This window comes from Somniosus microcephalus, unplaced genomic scaffold (assembly GCF_052327205.1).
Source record: "Somniosus microcephalus isolate GS21.2 unplaced genomic scaffold, FLI_Smic_1.0 unresolved_chr1, whole genome shotgun sequence".
NCBI lineage: Eukaryota > Metazoa > Chordata > Chondrichthyes > Squaliformes > Somniosidae > Somniosus > Somniosus microcephalus.
In genome coordinates, this window is record NW_028225179.1 from 29,135,327 (window position 1) to 29,151,892 (window position 16,566).

The 16,566-nt window shown below is 52.0% G+C and overlaps 1 protein-coding gene across 1 annotated transcript; it reads right to left on the minus strand.

Moving 5' to 3' along the window:
• Window positions 1-10,655: 10,655 nt before the first annotated feature.
• Window positions 10,656-11,872, minus strand: LOC147094550 (interferon-inducible GTPase 5-like). Its single transcript, XM_085973927.1, has one exon. The coding sequence runs from the start codon at window positions 11,870-11,872 to the stop codon at window positions 10,700-10,702; it is 1,173 nt and encodes a 390-aa protein (XP_085830053.1). The 3' UTR covers window positions 10,656-10,699.
• Window positions 11,873-16,566: the final 4,694 nt, after the last annotated feature.

Sequence of the window (16,566 nt, forward strand, 5' to 3'; positions counted from 1 at the left end):
GAGAGTTTCACGGTGGGGTAACTTCACGAGGGTGTAATATGCAGGGGTATTATGGGGGATTTTAATGGGTTGCATTATAGGGGGGATGTCACGGAGCTATAGTCACAGGGGTATTAGACAGGGGGGAGAAGAGAGTATCACGGGTATTAGACGAGCTGGGGGGAAGAGAGTATCACAGGGGTATTAGACACGGGAGAGAAGAGAGTATCACAGGGGTATTGGGGGGGGGGGGGGAAAAAGAGAGTATCACAGGGGTATTGGGGGGGGGGGAAAGAGAGTATACAGGGGTATTGGGGGAGTATCACAGGGGTATTGGGGGGGGGAAGAGAGTATCACAGGGGTATTGGGGGGGGGGGGGGAAGAGAGTATCACAGGGGTATTAGACACGGGAGAGAAGAGAGTATCACAGGGGTATTGGGGGGGAAGAGAGTATCACAGGGGTATTGGGGGGGAAGAGAGTATCACAGGGATATTGGGGGGGGGGAAAGAGAGTATCACAGGGGTATTGGGGGGGGGGGAAAGAGAGTATACAGGGGTATTGGGGGGAGTATCACAGGGGTATTGGGGGGGGGGGGGGGAAGAGAGTATCACAGGGGTATGGGGGGGGGAAGAGAGTATCACAGGGGTATTGGGGGGGGGGGAAGAGAGTATCACAGGGGTATTAGACACGGGAGAGAAGAGAGTATCACAGGGGTATTGGGGGGGGGGGAAGAGAGTATCACAGGGGTATTAGACACGGGAGAGAAGAGAGTATCACAGGGGTATTGGGGGGGGGGGGAAAGAGAGTATCACAGGGGTATTGGGGGGGAAGAGAGTATCACGGGGTATTGGGGGGGGGGGGGGGGAAGAGAGTATCACAGGGGTATTGGGGGATACAGCGGGGGGCGGGATACAGCGGGGGGGGGGGGATACAGCGGGGGGGGGGATACAGCGGGGGGGGGATACAGCGGGGGGGGATACAGCGGGGGGGATACAGCGGGGGGGGATACAGCGGGGGGGGATACAGCGGGGGGCGGGGGGATACAGCGGGGGGCGGGGGGATACAGCGGGGGGCGGGGGGATACAGCGGGGGGGGCGGGGGGATACAGCGGGGGGGGCGGGGGGATACAGCGGGGGGCGGGGGGATACAGCGGGGGGCGGGGGGATACAGCGGGGGGCGGGGGGATACAGCGGGGGGGCGGGGGGATACAGCGGGGGGGCGGGGGGATACAGCGGGGGGGGCGGGGGGATACAGCGGGGGGCGGGGGGATACAGCGGGGGGCGGGGGGATACAGCGGGGGGGGAATACAGCGCGGGGGGAAATACAGCGGGGGGGCGGGATACAGCGGGGGGCGGGATACAGCGGGGGGGGGGGATACAGCGGGGGGGCGGGGGGATACAGCGGGGGGGCGGGGGGATACAGCGGGGGGATACAGCGGGGGGCGGGGGGATACAGCGGGGGGCGGGGATACAGCGGGGGGCGGAGATACAGCGGGGGGGGGAGATACAGCGGGGGGGGGAGATACAGCGGGGGGGGGAGATACAGCGGGGGGGGGAGATACAGCGGGGGGGGAGATACAGCGGGGGGGGAGATACAGCGGGGGGGGAGATACAGCGGGGGGGGAGATACAGCGGGGGGGGAGATACAGCGGGGGGGGAGATACAGCGGGGGGGGGAGATACAGCGGGGGGGGGAGATACAGCGGGGGGGGGAGATACAGCGGGGGGGGGAGATACAGCGGGGGGGAGATACAGCGGGGGGGAGATACAGCGGGGGGGAGAGAAGGAAAGAGGGGGGAGAGAAGGAAAGAGGGAGGAGAGAAGGAAAGAGGGAGGAGAGAAGGAAAGAGGGAGGAGAGAAGGAAAGAGGGAGGAGAGAAGGAAAGAGGGAGGAGAGAAGGAAAGAGGGAGGAGAGAAGGAAAGAGGGAGGAGAGAAGGAAAGAGGGAGGAGAGAAGGAAAGAGGGAGGAGAGAAGGAAAGAGGGAGGAGAGAAGGAAAGAGGGAGGAGAGAAGGAAAGAGGGAGGAGAGAAGGAAAGAGGGAGGAGAGAAGGAAAGAGGGAGGAGAGGAGGAAAGAGGGAGGAGAGGAGGAAAGAGGGAGGAGAGAAGGAAAGAGGGAGGAGAGAAGGAAAGAGGGAGGAGAGAAGGAAAGAGGGAGGAGAGAAAGAGGGAGGAGAAAAAGAGGGAGGAGAAGAAGAGGGAGGAGAAGAAGAGGGAGGAGAAAAAGAAAGGAGGGAGAAAGAAGAGTGAATATGGGAGAATATAAAGAGAAACAGCGAGAGAAACAGACAGATTGAGACACAGAGAAACAGACTGAAAGACAGAGATTGAGAGACAGAAAAGAGAAACAGAGATTGAGAGAGAGAGAGATTGAGAGAGAGAGAGAGATTGAGAGAGAGATTGAGATGAGAGATTGAGAGAGAGATTGAGAGAGAGATTGAGAGAGAGATTGAGAGAGAGATTGAGAGAGAGATTGAGAGAGAGAGATTGAGAGAGAGAGATTGAGAGAGAGAGAGAGATTGAGAGAGAGAGATTGAGAGAGAGAGATTGAGAGAGAGATTGAGAGAGAGAGATTGAGAGAGAGATTGAGAGAGAGATTGAGAGAGAGATTGAGAGAGAGATTGAGAGAGAGATTGAGAGAGAGATTGAGAGAGAGATTGAGAGAGAGATTGAGATTGAGAGATTGAGATTGAGAGATTGAGAGATTGAGATTGAGAGATTGAGAGATTGAGAGATTGAGATTGAGAGATTGAGATTGAGAGATTGAGATTGAGAGATTGAGATTGAGAGATTGAGATTGAGAGATTGAGATTGAGAGATTGAGAGAGAGATTGAGAGAGAGATTGAGAGAGAGATTGAGAGAGAGATTGAGAGAGCGAGATTGAGAGAGAGAGAGATTGAGAGAGAGAGCGAGATTGAAATTGAGAGAGTGAGATTGAGTGAGAGAGATTGAGAGAGAGCGCGAGATTTAAATTGAGTGAGATTGAGAGAGTGAGAGATTGAGAGAGAGAGCGACATTGAAATTGAGAGAGTGAGATTGAGTGAGAGAGATTGAGAGAGAGCGCGAGATTTAAATTGAGTGAGATTGAGAGAGTGAGAGATTGAGAGAGAGAGCGACATTGAAATTGAGAGAGTGAGATTGAGAGAGAGCGCGAGATTGAAATTGAAATTGAGAGAGTGAGAGTTTGAGAGAGAGAGAGAGAGAGAGATTTAAATTGAGAGAGTGAGATTGAGAGAGTGAGAGAGCGACATTGAAATTGAGAGAGTGAGATTGAGAGTGAGAGAGATTGAGAGAGAGCGACATTGAAATTGAGAGAGTGAGATTGAGAGAGAGCGCGAGATTGAAATTGAAATTGAGAGAGTGAGAGTTTGAGAGAGAGAGAGATTTAAATTGAGAGAGTGAGATTGAGAGAGTGAGAGAGCGACATTGAAATTGAGAGAGTGAGATTGAGAGTGAGAGAGATTGAGAGAGAGCGACATTGAAATTGAGAGAGTGAGATTGAGAGAGAGCGCGAGATTGAAATTGAAATTGAGAGAGTGAGAGAGATTGAGAGAGAGAGAGAGAGAGCGACATTGAAATTGAGAGAGTGAGAGAGATTGAGAGAGAGAGAGCGACATTGAAATTGAGAGAGTGAGATTGAAATTGAAATTGAGAGAGTGAGATTGAGAGAGTGAGAGAGAGAGAGAGAGAGAGAGAGCGCGAGATTGAAATGGAGACAGAGAGATTGAGATTGAGAGAGAGCGAGATGAGAGAGAATGATACTCACGGTCACACCTGGTCTGCGCCTCCTCCCGATCTCCACCCATCCACCTGGAGCCACAGCTCAGAAATCTTCCTCCCAACACCTGGGAACACAACCTGGAACAAGCAGGCAGAGTGGAGTGAAAAGGGAGAGAGAGAGAGAGAGAGAGAGAGAGAGAGATTAAAGATTGAATCTCACCATCCCACATGGCACCAACGGAACAGCCGGCCTGATCTCTCCTCCATCCATCCATCCTTTCACCTGGACCGAGCCTGCAGCAGTGAGAGAGGGGCTGGGAGAGAGAGAGATTGAGACAGGACTCGCTCACACCAGAGAATCTCACACACACTAACACAGAATGGCCAAAGGGACCCAGTTCACACAGACACACAGACCAACATTCATTACCTGGACACTCAGAAATGGTTTCAACACTAAAGAGACACAAAATACTACATTACCTGAACACTTAGTGTAAATTACAGTCAAAAGAGCCATTCACCAAATATGAAAGCACCATCCCGCAGTCAGAAAGACTGAAACACACATGGGTCTACCTTTTTATAGTCCGGAGCTGTCACTCAAACTTCCCTCCTCCCACTCCACAGACCCCCAGCCTATCAGGTTGCTGCTTCCTCCACCGGAGGTGTGGGTCAGTCCAAGTTGAGTCTGCCTATCTCCAGGGGGGTGGGGTAGTCCTGGCCATGTGTTGGCCTCCCAAATGGTTCCTTCCTGTCTCTGGCCAACACTGCCCTTCCCCCAGACCCCTGACTGCAGGCAGACAGACACAGCCGAGGACTGATGGACCTTGGGGAGGCCTCCCTCCACTCACCTGCAACAGGGACATCACCCTCCCTGTCTGAGGCTGCTGCTTCCTCCCAGGGCTGGCTCCCCTGTTTAATCCTGAGTTCCCTCAGCTTTCCCCTGTGCAGTGTGTGTTGTGCATCCGTTTATCTGTGTCAGCACCGGGACATATGCAGTGAAATGTGGGTCACCAGAACCAAAGATATGCTCACCTTCCAATACATATTTTTGTAACTCTCTCGCTTGTCCTCTGTTGGTTTATCAGTGTCACTGCACTACAGGTAAATCTCTCGCTCGCCCTCTGTGGGTTTATCAATGTCACTGCACTACAGGTAAACCTCTCGCTCGCCCTCTGTGGGTTTATCAATGTCACTGCATTACAGGTAAATCTCTCGCTCGCCCTCTGTAGGTTTATCAATGTCACTGCACTACAGGTAAATCTCTCGCTCGCCCTCTGTAGGTTTATCAATGTCACTGCACTACAGGTAAATCTCTCACTCGCCCTCTGTGGGTTTATCAATGTCACTGCACTACAGGTAAATCTCTCGCTCGCCCTCTGTAGGTTTATCAATGTCACTGCACTACAGGTAAATCTCTCGCTCGCCCTCTGTGGGTTTATCAATGTCACTGCACTACAGGTAAATCTCTCGCTCGCCCTCTGTAGGTTTATCAATGTCACTGCACTACAGGTAAATCTCTCGCTCGCCCTCTGTAGGTTTATCAATGTCACTGTACTACAGATGTAAGAAGTCACACAACACCAGGTTATAGTCCAACAGCTTTATTTGAAATCACAAGCTTTCGGAGCGCTGCTCCTTCTTCAGGTGAAGTGGAGAAATGCATAAAGACACAGCTTATATAGTCAGAGAATCATGTCAGATGTTTACAGGTAACCTTTCCAACTGCCATTTATCGCACCTCGGCAGAGAGATAATCACAGCAAGTCAAAGGTGTGAATGGTGTCCAAACAGGCCATTCAGGGAAACATTACATCAAAGAACAATGAGGTGGGGTCACAAGGGGTCAAATATTGCAGATGCTGGATGGTGTTCAGCTTCTTGAGTGTTGTTGGAGCTGCACTCATCCAGGCAAGTGGAGAGTATTCCATCACACTCCTGACTTGTGCCTTGTAGATGGTGGAAAGGTTTTGGGGAGTCAGGAGGTGAGGCACTCGCCACAGAATACCCAGTCTCTGACCCCGCTCTTATAGCCGCAGTATTGATGTGGCTGGTCCAGTTAAGATTCTGGTCAATTCCTCCCCCTTGCGGCCATCTACAATATCACTCTGTGCTCGAGAGATTTGTGTCCTCATTCTTGTCTTATCACGGACATTCTACGTGGAGGTAGGATGATCCCACCCACCAGGGCAGGGGATGCTTACAGTCGCAAGGCCTTCCCGTGATGTTTAACTTACTGAGCAGACCTTGGTGCAGATAATAGACTAAACCTCCCTTTTCCCCTTTAAGTTGGTGTCGTTGCAGCTTTCCAGCTGATGTGCTGGAAGTTTTAAATCATCAACAGCCCCACAGACCTTGGCCACCCAACTTGACCCATTTTCCCAAAGCATGCTGGGTAAAGGTACTGGGGTCCGGTCTCACAACTTCCGTGCTTCACCATCAGTGGATGAGAAGTAAAGCTTCAAAACATTCCTCAACAACCAGACACAAGGACTGTCCGTTAGATAATCTGAGGTCGAGTTAAGGACTAACCTTCACCTTGGAGTCATATTTATATCAGTTACCTGCCCTTCTCTTCCCACTCCCCAATCATGGACACTTTTTCACCCACCTGCAATCAATTGAAATATCTAGAGAATACGCGCACGCGCACACTGAACATTCACTGTTCCGCTCTCTTGTGGAGCCCAGATTGTGGGTTATCGATTCTGGGGAAAACCATTCAAACCTCCCCCAGGCAGGACCAGTGGGGATCAGCATCAGACCAATCATTGGGGTCCCTTTCCCTCTCTCCCTCAGTGTCTCTTTCTGTCTCTCCCTGTGTCCCTTTCTGTCTCTCCCTCTGTGTCTCTTTCCCTCTCTCCCTCAGTGTCTCTTTCTCTCTCTTCTTCAGTATCCCTTTCTCTCCCTCAGTGTCTCTGTCTCTCTCTCTCCCCCAGTGTCTCTTTCTCTCTCCCTCAGTGTCCCTTTCTCTCCCTCAGTGTCTCTGTCTCTCTCTCTCCCCCCCGTGTCTCTTTCTCTCTCCCTCAGTGTCCCTTTCTTTCTCCCTCAGTGTCCCTTTCTCTCTCCCTCAGTGTCTCTTTCCCTCTCTCCCTCGGTGTCTCTTTCCCTCTCTCCCTCAGTGTCTCTTTCCCTCTCTCCCTCGGTGTCTCTTTCCCTCTCTCCCTCAGTGTCTCTTTCCCTCTCTCCCTCAGTGTCTCTTTCCCTCTCTCCCTCAGTGAACCCTTTCCCTCTCTCCCTCAGTGTCTCTTTCCCTCTCTCCCCCAGTGTCTCTTTCACTCTCTGACCTCTTGTGCATCCTGATTTTAATTGCCCTACCATTGGTGGTCAGGCTTTCAGCTTCCAAGGCCCTAAGCTCTGGAATTCCCTCCCTAAACCTCTCCGCCTCTCTCTCCTCCTTTAACACCCTCCTTAAAACCTACCTCTCACCTGTCCTAAATCTCCTTATGGGGCTGCATGTAAAATTTTGTTTGGTAACGCAAGTATGAAGTGCCTTGGGATCTTTTATTATGTTACAGGCGCTATATAAAAAAAAGCTGTTGTTTTGTGTGTGTGAGTATGGGTATGAATATATGTGAGCTTGAGTGTGTGTATCTGTCTGTATGTTTTTAGATCTCGTATTTTGTAATAAGACGGGGTTAATTAGTAATCTCATAGGAAAGGATCCTCTGGGGAAGAGTGATCATAATATGATAACATTTCACTTTGAGTTTGAGAGTGACATACTTAAATCCGAAACTAGAGTCTTAAACTTAAAGTAATAAATATCAGTAGAGAAAAAATAATTGAGAAACTTAAGGGACAGATCCCCTGGACCTGACGGCCTACATCCTAGGGTTCTAAAAGAGGTGGCTGCAGAGATAGTGGATGCATTGGTTGTGATCTTCCAAAATTCCCTATATTCTACAATGGCCTCAGCGGATTGGAAGGTAGCAAATGTAACAATGCTATTCAAGAAAGGAGGGAGAGAAAAAACAGGGATCTACAGGCCAATTTGGCCGGACATCAGTTGTTGGGAAAATGCTGGAATCCATTATTAAGGAAGAGGTAACAGGGTGCTTAGAAAATCACAATATGGTTAGGCAGAGTCAACATCGTTTGATGAAAGGGAAATCATGTTTGACAAATTTATTCGTTTTTTGAGGATGCAACTAGCAGTGTAGATAAAGGGGAACCAGTGGATGGAGTATATTTGGATTTCCAAAAGGCATTCAATAAGGTGCCACATTAAAGTTTATTACACAGGATTAGGGCTCATGGGGTTGGGGGTAATATAGTAGCATGGATAGAGGATAGGTTAACAGACAGAATACAGAGAGTAGGGATAACTGGGTCATTTTCAGGTTGGCAGGCTGTAACTAGTGGGGTGCCGCAAGGATCCGTGCTTGGGCCTCAGCTATTTACAATCTATATCAATGACTTGGATGAAGGGACCAATTGTAATGTATCCAAGTTTGCTGATGATACAAAGCTCGGTGGGACAGTAAGCTGTGAGGAGAACACAAAGACTCTGCAAAGGGATATAGATAGACTGAGTGAGTGGGCAGTAAGGTGGCAGATGGAGTGTAATGTGGGGAAATGTGTGGTTATATCCTTTGGTAAGAAGAATAGAAAAACAGAATATTTTTTAAATGATGAGAAACTATCAAATGTTGGTGTTCAGAGAGATTTAGGTGTCCTCGTACAGGAAACGGAGAGCGTTAGCATGGAAGCAATTAGGAAGGCAAATGGCATGTTGGCATTTATTGCAAGGGATTTGGTGTACAAGGGTAAGGAAGCCTTGCTCCAATTGTACAGGGCTTTTGGTGAGACCACACCTGGAGTACTGTGCACAATGTTCGTCTCCTTATCTGAGGAAGGATGTCCTTACCTTAAAGGCAGTGCAAAATGGTTCACTAGATTGATTCCTGGGATGAGAGGGTTGTCTATGAGGAGAGATTGTGTAGAATGGGCCTGTACTCTCTGGAGTTCAGAATGAGAGGTCGTCGTCGTACGTGTCTTCACACTGTTCCCTTTGGGGAACTGTATGAAGTGGTGGAAGGATTTCTGGCTGCAATTAACGCTCCTTCCGTGACCGTAACCATCTTCGTACCAGCCATTAGAGTGGTTAGTCCTATGGCAGGAGGGTTTTACAGGCTCCCACAACCCATACGAGGAGGGGGGGCGGCCACCCACACCCACGGACGCAAGTATCCCGCTGGATGTCAACCCAGAATTTAGAGCCGGAGCTCCGACTCCACTTGCCGGGACTGTCTGGAGCGGGGTTCGAAAACCCTACGCCTTCTGGCCCAGCGGCGGGGTTGCTACCGCTACGCCAAAGGCCCACTCCAGAATGAGAGGTGATCTCATTGAAACATATAAGATTCTGCTGGGGGGTTGACAGGGTAGATGCGGAGAGATTCTCTCTCCTGGCTGGAGTGTCTAGAACTAGGAGACATAGACGGAAAAATTCAGTTGGTTGCGCCTCCCGTTAGCACCTGAAGAGGGCGCTAACAGGATGCAAACCAACTAGCTCCCGGGCGCGGCCCTGCCCACTCCTCCCGCAAAATTCAGCGGGAGGTTAGTGCTGGCACTAACCGGTACTGGCGATGGCGTCATCGGTGTGCGCAGCGCCCCGCTCACACCCCGGCCACGATCTTCGGGAGCGCCCCCTGACTCACCGCCGGACGCTATGTCTGACAGGGTCAAGGGGGCGTACCTGCGGCCAGGGAGGCGCAATTTAAAGGCGAGGTGTGGGGCGGCCATTTTTGTTGCAGGTCGCCTGCCAGCACCTGCCTGCGCTCCCGTCCCAGACCTCCTGAAACGCCCACCCCCCGCGGAGTGCTAGCTGCACTCCAAGAGCCCGGCACTTCTCTTAGGTGCTGGGCTCTTTTGCCTGCACTCCCGATCCTCGGGGGCCCAGCTGGGCCCCAGATCGCGCTGCACAAGGCCCCTCCCCTTTAAGAAGGGGAGGAAGGCCTGCAATTCCACAGCGCGACGTGCCACAGCGTGTGGCGCTGCGACACATAACGCCGCAATATTGACTCACAGCGCTACAAGAGGGATGCAGGGCGCAACCACTCAATTTCCGGCGCGGGGACACTAATTTTTCCAGGGTGCTGCTCAATTTTTAGCCCATAGTCTCAGGATAAGGGGTCGGCCATTTAGGACTGAGATGAGGAGGAATTTCTTCACTCAGAGCGTTGTGATCCTTTGAAATTCTCTGCTCCAAGGGGCTGTGCATGCTGAGTCTTTGAGTATATTCAAGGCTGAGATCGATAGATTTTTGGACTCTCGGGGAATCGAGGGATATGGAGATCGGGCGGGAAAGTGGAGTTGAGGTCAATGATCAGCCATGATCTTATTGAATAGCGGAGCAGGCTCGAGGGGCCGTATGGCCCACTCCTGCTCCTAATTCTTATATTTTTATATGTGTGCGTTTGTGGGTGTGAGTGGGTGTATTGTTTGAGTCAGAGTGTGTGAGTGATTTTGTGAATGTATCTGTGTGTGTAAGAATGGCGTATGAGTGTGCGTCTGTGTGTGAGTGAGTGTGAGTGTGTGTTGTGTGGGTGTGTTGATTGAGTGAGTGTGTGAATCTGTGTGTGTGTGTGTGTGAGTGAGTGTGAGTGTGTGTTGTGTGGGTATGTTCATTGAGTGAGTGAGTGTGTGAGAATGTGTATGAGTGTGAGTCTGCGTGGTAGTGAGTGTGGGTGTGTGCGTGTGTGAATGAGTGTGGGTGTGTGAATGTGTGTGAGCGTCTGTATGTCTGAGTGTGTGAGTGAGTTTGGGTGTGAGTGTGTGTTGTGTGGGTGTGTTAATTGAGTGAGTGAGTGAGAATGTGTATGAGTGAGTCTGCATGGTAGTGTGGGTGTGTGAGTGAGTGTGTGAGAAAGTGTGTGAATGAGTGTGGGTTTGTGAGTGTGTGTGTGTGAGCGTCTGTGTGTGTGTATGTCTGTGAGTGTGAGTATTCCAGTGTTCTGGACAGTGAGGAGCTGGGAAGTGATCAGCTCCTTTTCCTCTAGTCCATCACCTGGAAGGCCTTCACCAGCACCCTCTTGCTGTCCTCCGCTATCTCCTCCACGGCCATCGCCAGCAGGTTGTTGGTGTTGATATAGTTGATTCCGGCAGCCATGAGATTTGGAATCAATGGCAGCGATTGATCAAATATACCCAGCACTTGATTCGTCTTTTCAATCTTTGTTAGCTCCTTCAGGACAGTGTTGTATGACACTTCCTTTCCAAATGTGGACTTTACTTCTGATCTGAGCTCCTCCATCATCTTCCCCTCTCTCTTCGCCAGTCTCCCGAGGGATTTGACATCCAGACCGAAGGTGGTGTGGTAGGAGGTGAGCCTCTTGACCAACAGGAGAACGTCACAAGCAATGGAGAGTCCTCGGATTGGCACCGCAGCAGCAGCAGCCGACAGGAGGGCAAACTTCCAAGTGTCACGCATTAGGATCTCTTTCTTCTTCTCTACGATCAATGAGGTGATATTGGGGAGAGACAACAAAAAGGCCCGTCTCTTCAGAGCAGGAAGATCCTTTTCCAGAACATCCTGCAGTTTCTCAAGGTAAAACATATCCAGGTTCCGACTAGCAACCAGGAAGACTTTTGGAGATTTTATCCCATCCCTCTTCAAACGCTCAACGGAGTCATTCCAGAATTTCTCCAGGGTTTTCTCCTCATTGTACTGGGACTTCTCACGATGTTTGGCTGAATCCAGGTCCAGGTCTAGTTTGCTTCGGACAAAATAAAATTTCTTCTTCCTCTGCTGAATTTCTGTGGCCAGATATACATCATTCTCTGTAAAGCGAGAGGCACTGAGGATAATGAAGAAATCGTATCGCTCAAAGTTGACGCGATCCAAATATTCACTGGCTTTAAAGTTTGGGGTTCCAATCCCAGGGAGGTCCCAGATATTGACGGTAGCATTGTTCGGGTATTGATAAGCTGTCGGTTCCATTGTCGTTTCGGTTTCCCCTGTTGGGGCTGCCCCTTCTTCACCATCGTCAATACCCCGTAAAGCATTGATGAAGGATGACTTACCAGTGCCTGAAACCCCCGTCACTGCAATCTGAAGTGTAATACTCTCGGATTTCTCCAAATCCAAATGTATTTGCTGAACGACCGCATCCAGCCCACCGCTGTTGAACAGATTCTTGTACGTAGTTTCTTCAGCAACACCGGCCATTGTGGATCTGTAAGTGGAGATAGAGTTCAGAGAGGCACAAATCGAATGTCTTGAATTTTTAAATTTGTATTTTTGCATTGATATATTCAGCATGCAAATCCATAACTCCCAAATCCCAAGTACCTGAGTTGGACGGTTTGTCTATCATGGGGGTGAATTCCTTTGTGGTGTCTCCAATGTGATAGATACACCGTCCTTTCCCCCTCTGGGACCGGGTGTCACAGTGCGTTAGATACACCGTCCTTTCCCCCTCTGGGACCGGGTGTCACAGTGCGTTAGATACACCGTCCTTTCCCCCTCTGGGACCGGGTGTCACAGTGCGTTAGATACACCGTCCTTTCCCCCTCTGGGACCGAGTGTCACAGTGCGTTAGATACACCGTCCTTTCCCCCTCTGGGACCGAGTGTCACAGTGTGTTAGATACACCGTCCTTTCCCCCTCTGGGACCGGGTGTCACAGTGTGTTAGATACACCGTCCTTTCCCCCTCTGGGACCGGGTGTCACAGTGTGTTAGATACACCGTCCTTTCCCCCTCTGGGACCGGGTGTCACAGTGCGTTAGATACACTGTCCTTTCCCCCTCTGGGACCGGGTGTCACAGTGCGTTAGATACACCGTCCTTTCCCCCTCTGGGACCGGGTGTCACAGTGCGTTAGATACACCGTCCTTTCCCCCTCTGGGACCGGGTGTCACAGTGCGTTAGATACACTGTCCTTTCCCCCTCTGGGACCGGGTGTCACAGTGCGTTAGATACACTGTCCTTTCCCCCTCTGGGACCGAGTGTCACAGTGTGTTAGATACACCGTCCTTTCCCCCTCTGGGACCGGGTGTCGCAGTGCGTTAGATACACTGTCCTTTCCCCCTCTGGGACCGGGTGTCACAGTGTGTTAGATACACCGTCCTTTCCCCCTCTGGGACCGGGTGTCACAGTGCGTTAGATACACTGTCCTTTCCCCCTCTGGGACCGGGTGTCACAGTGCGTTAGATACACCGTCCTTTCCCCCTCTGGGACCGGGTGTCACAGTGCGTTAGATACACCGTCCTTTCCCCCTCTGGGACCGGGTGTCACGGTGCGTTAGATACACTGTCCTTTCCCCCTCTGGGACCGGGTGTCACAGTGCGTTAGATACACTGTCCTTTCCCCCTCTGGGACCGAGTGTCACAGTGTGTTAGATACACCGTCCTTTCCCCCTCTGGGACCGGGTGTCACAGTGCGTTAGATACACTGTCCTTTCCCCCTCTGGGACCGGGTGTCACAGTGCGTTAGATACACCGTCCTTTCCCCCTCTGGGACCGAGTGTCACAGTGCGTTAGATACACTGTCCTTTCCCCCTCTGGGACCGAGTGTCACAGTGCGTTAGATACACTGTCCTTTCCCCCTCTGGGACCGAGTGTCACAGTGCGTTAGATACACCGTCCTTTCCCCCTCTGGGACCGGGTGTCACAGTGCGTTAGATACACTGTCCTTTCCCCCTCTGGGACCGGGTGTCACAGTGCGTTAGATACACCGTCCTTTCCCCCTCTGGGACCGAGTGTCACAGTGCGTTAGATACACTGTCCTTTCCCCCTCTGGGACCGGGTGTCACAGTGCGTTAGATACACTGTCCTTTCCCCCTCTGGGACCGGGTGTCACAGTGCGTTAGATACACCGTCCTTTCCCCCTCTGGGACCGAGTGTCACAGTGCGTTAGATACACCGTCCTTTCCCCCTCTGGGACCGGGTGTCACAGTGCGTTAGATACACCGTCCTTTCCCCCTCTGGGACCGGGTGTCACAGTGCGTTAGATACACTGTCCTTTCCCCCTCTGGGACCGGGTGTCACAGTGCGTTAGATACACCGTCCTTTCCCCCTCTGGGACCGGGTGTCATAGTGCGTTAGATACACCGTCCTTTCCCCCTCTGGGACCGAGTATCACAGTGCGTTAGATACACTGTCCTTTCCCCCTCTGGGACCGGGTGTCACAGTGCGTTAGATACACTGTCCTTTCCCCCTCTGGGACCGAGTGTCACAGTGCGTTAGATACACTGTCCTTTCCCCCTCTGGGACCGGGTGTCATAGTGCGTTAGATACACTGTCCTTTCCCCCTCTGGGACCGGGTGTCACAGTGCGTTAGATACACCGTCCTTTCCCCCTCTGGGAGCGGGTGTCACAGTGCGTTAGATACACTGTCCTTTCCCCCTCTGGGACCGGGTGTCACAGTGCGTTAGATACACTGTCCTTTCCCCCTCTGGGACCGAGTGTCATAGTGCGTTAGATACACCGTCCTTTCCCCCTCTGGGACCGAGTGTCATAGTGCGTTAGATACACTGTCCTTTCCCCCTCTGGGACCGGGTGTCACAGTGCGTTAGATACACTGTCCTTTCCCCCTCTGAGAGTGGGTGTCACAGTGTGTAAGATACACTGTCCTTTCCCCCTCTGGGACCGGGTGTCACAGAGCGTTAGATACACTGTCCTTTCGCCCTCTGGGACCGGGTGTCACAGTGTGTTAGATACACTGTCCTTTCCCCCTCTGGGACCGGGTGTCACGGTGCGTTAGATACACTGTCCTTTCCCCCTCTGAGAGTGGGTGTCACAGTGTGTTAAATACACTGTCCTTTCCCCCTCTGGGACCGGGTGTCACAGTGCGTTAGATACACTGTCCCTTCCCACTCTGGGAGTGGGTGTCACAGTGTGTTAGATACACTGTCCTTTCCCCCTCTGGGACCGGGTGTCACAGTGCGTTAGATACACTGTCCTTTCCCACTCTGGGAGTCGGTGTCACAGTGGGTTAGATACACTGTCCTTTCCCCCTCTGGGACCGGGTGTGTCAGTGCATTAGATACACTGTCCCTTCCCACTCTGGGACCGGGTGTCACAGTGTGTAAGATACACGGTCCTTTCCCCCTCTGGGACCGGGTGTCACAGTGCATTAGATACACTGTCCTTTCCCACTCTGGGACCGGGTGTCACAGTGCGTTAGATACACTGTCCTTTCCCACTCTGGGAGAGGGTGTCACAGTGCATTAGATACACTGTCCTTTCCCCCTCTGGGACCGGGTGTCACAGTGCGTTAGATACACTGTCCTTTCCCCATCTGGGACCGGGTGTCACAGTGCATTAGATACACTGTCTTTTCCCCCTCTGGGACCGGGAGTAACAATGCGTTAGATACACAGTCCTTTCCCCCTCTGGGACCGGGTGTCACGGAGCGTTAGATACACTGTCCTTTCCCCCTCTGGGACCGGGTGTCACAGTGCGTTAGATACACTGTCTTTTCACCCTCTGGGCCCAGGTGTCACAGTGCGTTAGATACACTGTCCTTTCCCCCTCTGGGACCGGGTGTCATAGTGCGTTAGATACACTGTCCTTTCCCCCTCTGGGACCGGGTGTCACAGTGCGTTAGATACACTGTCCTTTCTCCCTCTGGGAGTGGGCGTCACGGTGGGTTAGATACACACTGTCGTTTCCCCATCTGGGACCGGGTGTCAAAGTGTGTTAGATATACTGTCCTTTCCCCCTCTGGGACTGGGTGTCACAGTGCATTAGATGCACTGTCCTTTCCCCCTCTGGGACCGGGTGTCACAGTGCGTTAGATACACTGTAGTTCCCCCTCTGGGACCGAGTGTCATAGTGCGTTAGATACACTGTCCTTTCCCCCTCTGGGACCTGGTGTAATGGTGCGTTAGATACACTGTCCTTTCCCACTCTGTGACCGGGTATCACGGTGTGTTAGATACACTGTCCTTTCCCCCTCTGGGACCGGGTGTCACAGTGCGTTAGATACACTGTCTTTTCCCCCTCTGGGACCGGGTGTCACAGTGCATTAGATACACTGTCATTTCCCCCTCTGGCACCGGGTGTCATAGTGCGTTAGAGACACTGTCCTTTTCCACTCTGGGAGTGGGTGTCACAGTGGGTTAGATACACTGTCGTTTCCCCCTCTGGGACCGGGTGTCACAGAGCATTAGAGACACTGTCCTTTCCCACTCTGGGAGTGGGTGTCACAGTGGGTTAGATACGCTGTCCTTTCCCCCTCTGGGACCGGGTGTCACAGAGCATTAGATACACTGTCCTTTCCCCCTCTGGGACCGGGTGTCACAGTGCGTTAGATACACTGTCCTTTCCCACTCTGGGACCGGGTGTCACGCTGTGTTAGATACACTGTCCTTTGCCCCTCTGAGATCGGGTGTCACAGTGCGTTAGATACACTGTCCTTTCCCCCTCTGGGACCGGGTGTCACAGTGCGTTAGATACACTGTCCTTTCCCACTCTGGGACCGGGTGTCACGCTGTGTTAGATACACTGTCCTTTGCCCCTCTGAGATCGGGTGTCACAGTGCGTTATATACACTGTCCTTTCCCCCTCTGGGACTGGGTGTCTCAGTGCATTATATACACTGTCCTTTCCCACTCTGGCACCGTGTGTCACAGTGCGTTTGATACACTGTCCTTTCCCCCTCTGGGACCGGCTGTCACAGTGCATTAGATACACTGTCCTTTCTCCCTCTGGGACCGGGTGTCACAGTGCGTTAGAGACACTGTCCTTTCCCACTCTGGGAGTGGGTGTCACAGTTCATTAGATACACTGTCCTTTCCCCCTCTGGGACCGGGTGTCACAGTGCATTAGAGACACTGTCCTTTCCCACTCTGGGAGTGGGTGTCACAGTTCATTAGATACACTGTCCTTTCCCCCTCTGGCACCGGGTGTCACAGTTCA